The sequence below is a fragment of the Pelodiscus sinensis genome, chromosome 5, assembly GCF_049634645.1.
Source record: "Pelodiscus sinensis isolate JC-2024 chromosome 5, ASM4963464v1, whole genome shotgun sequence".
Classification (NCBI taxonomy): domain Eukaryota; kingdom Metazoa; phylum Chordata; order Testudines; family Trionychidae; genus Pelodiscus; species Pelodiscus sinensis.
Genome location: NC_134715.1, coordinates 84,042,555 through 84,049,487, shown reverse-complemented (window position 1 = coordinate 84,049,487; position 6,933 = coordinate 84,042,555). Strand labels below are relative to the sequence as shown.

Sequence of the window (6,933 nt, the reverse complement as noted above, 5' to 3'; positions counted from 1 at the left end):
AGACCAATCAGCATTTTCTTCAACAGTTTAAGATCTCTTCCCACAGCATATGTAGCACAAAAGCTGTTGAAAAATGGCACTAAATGAAGACAAACACAGAGGCTCCTGGGAGGTACCAGGGGGCATTGGGACTAGACCCAAGCTGTCTCACATCCATCCCCCAATCTTCCCAAAGCCTCATGTAAGAAACGCTCTGTAGGATAGCTGCCCACAACACATCACTGAATGCTATTGTTTCAAGTGTGGTCACATTACTCTTTTGGCAGCTGATAGTGTGGATACACAAGCAGGTTCACTGTTTTACTATAAACAGTGCTGTAACTGACAATGCTTTAAATCTGCCATGTAGAATAGTGATAGAAATGTAGCCTTGTTAGTCTGGGGTAGCTGAAGCAAAATGCAGGACAATGTAGCACTTTAAAGACTAACAAGATGGTTTATTAGATGATGAGCTTTCATGGGCCAGCCCCACTTCCTCAGATCAAATAGTGGAAGAAAATAGTCACAACCATAAATATACACCAAAGATATATACCATGTATCCTTTGGTATATATGGTTGTGACTATTTTCTTCCACTATTTGATCTGAGGAAGTGGGTCTGGCCCACGAAAGCTCATCTAATAAACCATCTTGTTAGTCTTTAAAGTGCTACATTGTCCTGCATTTTGCTTAAATCTGCCACCTAACAAAACCTCATTTCTGCTTGTTTCCCTGACAGCGATCACTGACAACTCATCTCTTCCTAAGAGAATCATGTCATTTAATTGTTTAGTTTTCTTTTGGTCTAGTAAGACCCAGTTTTGGCAAAACAAAGGCTGCAGCTGGTTGGGGAATAATAAGGGAACAGCTTGCCTCTTTTCAAGTGTGTGTTTGAGTGTTCCTATCAGGGAAGTAGTTGTATCTTTCATTCACAGCTCCTACTAAGATAATAAATTTAAACACTATCTTCACTATAAGCTAGGTCAATAAGGTAACATGAAATTCTAGTAACTCAATAGAAAGTAACATCCCCTCAATGACTTGTCACCTATAATATTCATAAAATTGTTCAATATTTACAACATTGTACACCCTTGTCAGTATGAATATAAAAAGGAGGAATTCAGCTTGGTACAGTAAAACTCCAATAGTCCAGCATCCGATTGTACAGCACTCCCAATAGTCTGGCATCAAAATGGCAAAGAGCCTAGCAAGTGAGCTTTGGCCAAAAAATGAGTCACAAGGTGCCAGCAGCTGAACCGAGTGAAAAGGGTAAAGAAGGGTTAAAAACCTAAAACATTACAGTATACTGTATACAGTATGTACAATAAAAGGTTAAAAACACTTTATATAGTATATATTGTATACAGTATAACCAGTTTATATTACCTCCTGGTACTCCGGCATTTGATAATCCAGCAACACCTAGGTCACAAAAGTTCCAGATTATCAGAAGTCTACTGTAAAAGGAATAGCTAGCAACAACAAAAAGACTGTTTAAGGTAAATAACAAAAGTTCTGATCAATATGTTTTGCAGTCCACTATATACAAGTACCTTGTCCAAGATACACAAAGACCATCCTATTCCTGAAGGCATTTAAAACTGCACAGAAAAAAGTATTAGGAGACATAAAAGAGCAGTTTCATATGTAGGGGAAACTCATTTTTCACTAATTGTATGGACCACCATTCTTAGACTAATAACTGCCTTCCATATCATGTCCCTGTGACAATGATAGTTATTGCTTATGTGGAATAGTAATATTAGGAAAGTAATGAACTCTAATGCACAGTGTTTTTCTGTTTTAGGGGCATATTGATACTATTAATTTTCTCCCTTTAATCAATCACCTTTTTCTCCTACAGATGGATAGCAGCTCCAAAACCAGGAGACAGATCCTGTTTCCTCTCAGTGACCTTTAAGCCAGGCAGTTAGGTTTGCTCCTCATTTTTCAATTCTGATAGGCCTCCAAGGTTCCCATTTGAAATGAATAGCCTGGAAGCTATAAAAGCAGCAGAAAGTGTGTGATTAGCCAGTTCTTCAGCCCGCTAGAAAGTACTCACTTTCGAAACTGCTGGCTCAAACCTCATTCTCTCTCATCTCTACTTTATCTCAGAGTGGAAGAGGGTGTGTGTGGGGTAGATGAACTAAACAAAAGCCCTAAAAATGCTTCTCTAAGGTTCCAACTAGTTTGGATAGGACTAATATGATGAAACCTTGCAGTTGGTCAAGTACTAACTTCACATGAAGAATATTTGCCACTTAACACACAGGGATGGTACTTGGTCCTGCTGTGAGGGCAGGGGACTAGCCTCGATGACCTCTCAAGGTCCCTTCCAGTTCTACGAGATATATCTATCTTCCCTATTAAAAAAAAATTACTAAGGAAGACTAGTGGCTATAAAATCAGAGTTGCTAAGATATTGTCATAAGCTTCAGAGAGGTAGCCGAGTTAGTCTAACAGGAAAAACAAAGTCTAGTAGCCCCTTAAAGACTAACAAAACATGTAGATGGTATCATGAGCAACAGCGGTAACAAGAGGTTAAGTGGAGGTGACATGAGCAATAAGGAAGGGAGAACCTAGTCTGACTAAAGCCTTTAAAGCAGAGTATTAAGAAATTAACTAAAAAAAAAAAATTCCCTTCCCGTATTACTTAATTTAAAAAGTGGCATTTTCAACAGATAAAAATTAAAGATCATCAAGTTGTATTGACAAGGCTCTGGGAATACGCAAGTCACATGAATTTTATGTGCCTCTAACATCTGAAGAAGCCTAAGGGTAGATGTCAGAGCAAGGGAAATCTTAAAATGTAAAACTCAACTTCTTTAATTCTTAAGAATGTCCAACATTAAATATGGTGACAATTTAAAATAAGGAGGGACTGAGAAAACAAGACAGTCTAGGAACCAGTGAGGTCTTACCAGAATAATTTGACTAACAGAACGGGAACTTAAAAAAAAAAAAAAAACCCCACCTTAAACGAGTGGACCTGTAGCACAAGACTACAGGCTTTTGTCGACAGTATCTGTCGACAAAGAGCATCTAGACTACATTCAGTTCTGTCGACAAAGCAAGCTGCTTTGTTGACATGGCAGTGTATACGCAAAGGACAGTTTAGATGCAATAATGCTTTCTGTTGACAGACATTATGTCGACAGAATTCAGCGGTAGGTTTAGTTTTGTCGACAAAAGTCCACTTTTGTCAACAAAACCCTGTAGTTTAGACACACCCTTAGAGACTAACTAGAGGACCACATTTTTTTTTTTTTTTTTTTAAGTCACTGACAAACACAGCAACCCCTCTAAGAATAGGAACTGATGACAGGAAATCAATGTGCATACCACAATCATGTCCAAGATGTGCTTGCAACCCTGATCTAGGTTAACATGCTTCTTGCTTTGTGTTAGATGCCCTCAAACGGAAATGTACGAAAACATTTTTATAAAACTAACATTTAGTTGTTACAAAATATTGCAAACGTAGTGCAAACGTAGCTTTTCTTGAAAATTCAATATATTAGCAAAAGCAAGATTTGTAAGAAATATTTTACAAATTATTTACATACAAGAAAGCTAACATGTCAGACACAAATATGCAACAAACAGATAATTACAAAAGTGGGCTCTACCAGTAACATGAATAAGGCATAGAGGCACCAAAAATGAATAAACATTTTAAAAATCAGTCTAAGCTTGTCTCTTCAAAAAAAGTCTCAATGCACAGTTCTTAGTACATTATACTAAAGCTTTTTTTGTTAGAAGCTCTATAAACTACTGAAGTGCCCAGAAGAACCACCAGTCAGAAAAGCCCAATAAAATTTTAACTGGTACTAAATTTGTTTTCAATTTTCCCTTTAAAACATGCAGTTATAGGTATATAAGCCATATTCACAGTTTAATTATCTTTGACAGAAGTACCATATTCATCTTTTTTTGCAATTGTTCCTTAAAACTCTCTAATTTCATCATATAATACATCACTTGTTCTATGATTCAAATAAGATAATTAAGAATCTGTGCCATACTCAAGACAGTTTTACAATAGCAACATTCAGTATTTCAAATATTTGTGCAAATAGCAAAAGGACAGTTGTATCTGAGGCAAGTTCTTATTCGCAACAAAATGCATCCTTAATGCTGTAAACTTGGACTGTCAGCCTTAAGCCTTGCATTTCTCACAGCTTTAAAAGTCAGTGGTGATAAATTCTAAAGCCTTAGCATGACACACGCTCTCATACATAGTGCAAATTGTGTAGATTTTTTCCACTGATTCTGTGCCTGGATTGGTATTTGCATGCGCAACTTTAGTGGCCTATCCTAGTTGTAGACGGTGCCCATTAGAAGAACCAGATAATTCTGGAAGTTGGTGGGGAACTCAGGAGAAAAGGGAAGCAGTTTCATCGCACTTTTCAAATCAGCACAAGATGTGCAAAGGCAGCAAAAACTCCAGCTGAGATTACAACCAGAACAAAGTAACTCTTCAGGAAGATCCAGGCAGTTAGTCACTTGGATTGGTCTCTAGAAAAATATGTGAGTATATGTTGGATTTTGATTAGGCGTTCTTTCAAAGACATCATTGAGAGAACTGAGAGCTGATACTTGGGGTCTACCGGGAGGACAGCTAGAAGCCACCAACACCAAGCTGGCCCATTAGGTGGTGCCTAAAATTAAAATGAAATGGATTATTAAAAAAATAACAATTTAACCCAAAATGAATAATATGCTTTTTTGTCCTTTACATGTGTGTTTTGTGTTTTACACTGTGGAACTAATTCAATCTCAGATGCAGAACACAACAATGGCATAAAACATTGGGGTTTAACATAAATAAGTACTCTCCATGCCCCCGTAAGAACAGGGCCTGAAACAAAAGCCCATGTAGCAAAGGCCTGGTTTGAGGCCTGAGGCCTAGCTAACAGTGGACAAAATTTGGCTAATAAAAAGCAAAGCTAAGCTGGGGACTCCCCAGTTGATCCCAGGCTCCACATGCATTTCAGCACAACCCAGGATCAGCTGGGGACTCCCCAGTTGACTCTGGTTCCACACGGCATTTTCCCGGAATCCAGGGTCAGCTAGGGACTCCCCAGCTGATCCAAGGTTCCGCAGAAATGCCACACAGCTGATTCCTGACTGAGCTGTGCGGCGGCTGTCTCTTTGAAGCACCCAGTCTTCCCCCCACCCTTGCTGCCTCTGATAGGGGTACCGGGGGCGGGGTGTGTGTGTGAAGGAATCGACTAGTTGACTATCTGATAAGCTTATCGGATAGTGGACTAGTCCTTAACATCCCTAGCTGGCACTGTAATCTTGGGGGTGGGAGTTGAGGCTAGTGCTCCAGGCCGGTGATGGCAGCAGTTCCCCGCAGGGTCCCGAAGTGTCGGGGTCCCAGAGTATAGCGAAGAGCAGCTGCCACCACCCTCTGTGTCAGCCCCGGCCCTCCTCCAGCAGCCAGAGGGGGCCGAGGGACTACAAGGGGGGCCATGAGAGGCCAGTGCTAGCTGTGGCCCCAGCGGGGGAAGGGGCAGAAGAGAAGGGGAGGGCCCCGGCCCTCCCCAGCAGCCAGGGCTGTGTACCCCAAGGGACAGGAGTTTGGCAAGCATAGTGAGCAGGGGCACTGCCCCCTTCGTGTGTGCAGCACATACAGTATTATTTACTTCTAGCTGAAAACTTATTGTATATCAAGTAGTCAAAATTAGTCTTGCAGAAGTTTTGGCTGAAAAGTATGAGTACTAATGCACAAGATATAGCCATCAGTGTTTGAAGAATTAATGCAGATTGTGTGTTCTTGTCTTCAGAAGGAAATACTATCAATATAAATGCAGCATAGAAGAAACTTACAAATAAAAAAGATAATTTAACATACTTGGCTAAATGAAGCTGTTTTTTTAAAGGAAAAGTTTTTTAAAGTAATGAATGAGCAACTGGTGCTAGAAATCTTAGCTCACCTGTAGATTTTCCTCTCTCTCTGGCATTGGCCCAAAGTGCTGAAGGATCTGGCTGCGAAATTTGTTTCTCAAGCTTTGGAACCAGCTACAGGCCTGATTGTATACCAAATCATGTAGCCCTCTCAGTTTCTTCAGCTCTTCTTCATCTGCAACCTATGATAGAACACTAGAGTAAGCCTACACCTACACACACCTACACACACACACACACACACACACACTGATAAACAGTTTAACACATTCCATTTCAACTATTAACAATCAGTAAGCCTTGGCATTCATCCAAGCCTTGAGGGGTGATGGTGGAAAGGAGAAGAAAAAAAAAAATCTTGTGGTACAGGTATTCCTCACTTCAAATCAAGAATTTCTCATGACAATCAATACTTTGGCGTGTTTTATAGTTATGATGAATAGATTGTAGCTGTCCAAAAAATGTCATTACACCTTATTTAATTAGAAAAATTAGTTATTGGCTATGAAGCCATTAAAAGTAATTTTTATAGCATGCAAGTTGATAGAATTCTCTTTTAGTATTGATTTTGGGAAAAGCACAATTCTATCTCAACACAGCTAGAAACAACATTAGCCATTTATTTCTATTTTTCTTCAGTATGAGAGAACCCGGTCTCCCAGCAATTGCTCTGACACCCCAACCATTTGAAGCTGAATCTTTATGAACAAATGGTATAAAACTAAGGGTTAGTGCTCAGAGAGAGTTATAGATACCTTAATATCTTCCAAATATTGAATGTCTGCAGTACAATAGCCATCTTTCATCCCTCTCTGTAAAACTCTAAATCTCTTTCCACCAACCGTGTCAACAACAGACCGGCCATCAGGTAGGAAATGAATATTCCTAATATGCAGCATACAACCATAATCTGCAAAACTAGAACCAGAAGCAGTGTCAGCAATGCTAAGTTCACATTTCCACAACGGGGAGGAGGCAGAAAAATCAGGATAACATTAGTGTAGAACTCTTAGCTGCATCAAAGCATCAGAATTGT

At 39.6% G+C, this 6,933-nt stretch overlaps 1 protein-coding gene across 1 annotated transcript in view; it reads right to left on the bottom strand.

The window, feature by feature from the left end:
• Positions 1-3,476: 3,476 nt before the first annotated feature.
• LONRF1 (LON peptidase N-terminal domain and ring finger 1) overlaps positions 3,477-6,933 on the bottom strand; it is a 29,047-nt gene continuing 25,590 nt past the window's right edge. The window contains exons 10-12 of the mRNA XM_025179944.2: positions 6,653-6,815; positions 5,927-6,079; positions 3,477-4,645 (exon numbers count right to left, since the gene is read on the bottom strand). Of these exons, the coding sequence (XP_025035729.2) occupies positions 4,487-4,645; positions 5,927-6,079; positions 6,653-6,815 (475 nt within the window). The 3' untranslated portion in view covers positions 3,477-4,486. The remainder of the gene's footprint in view (positions 4,646-5,926; positions 6,080-6,652; positions 6,816-6,933) is intronic.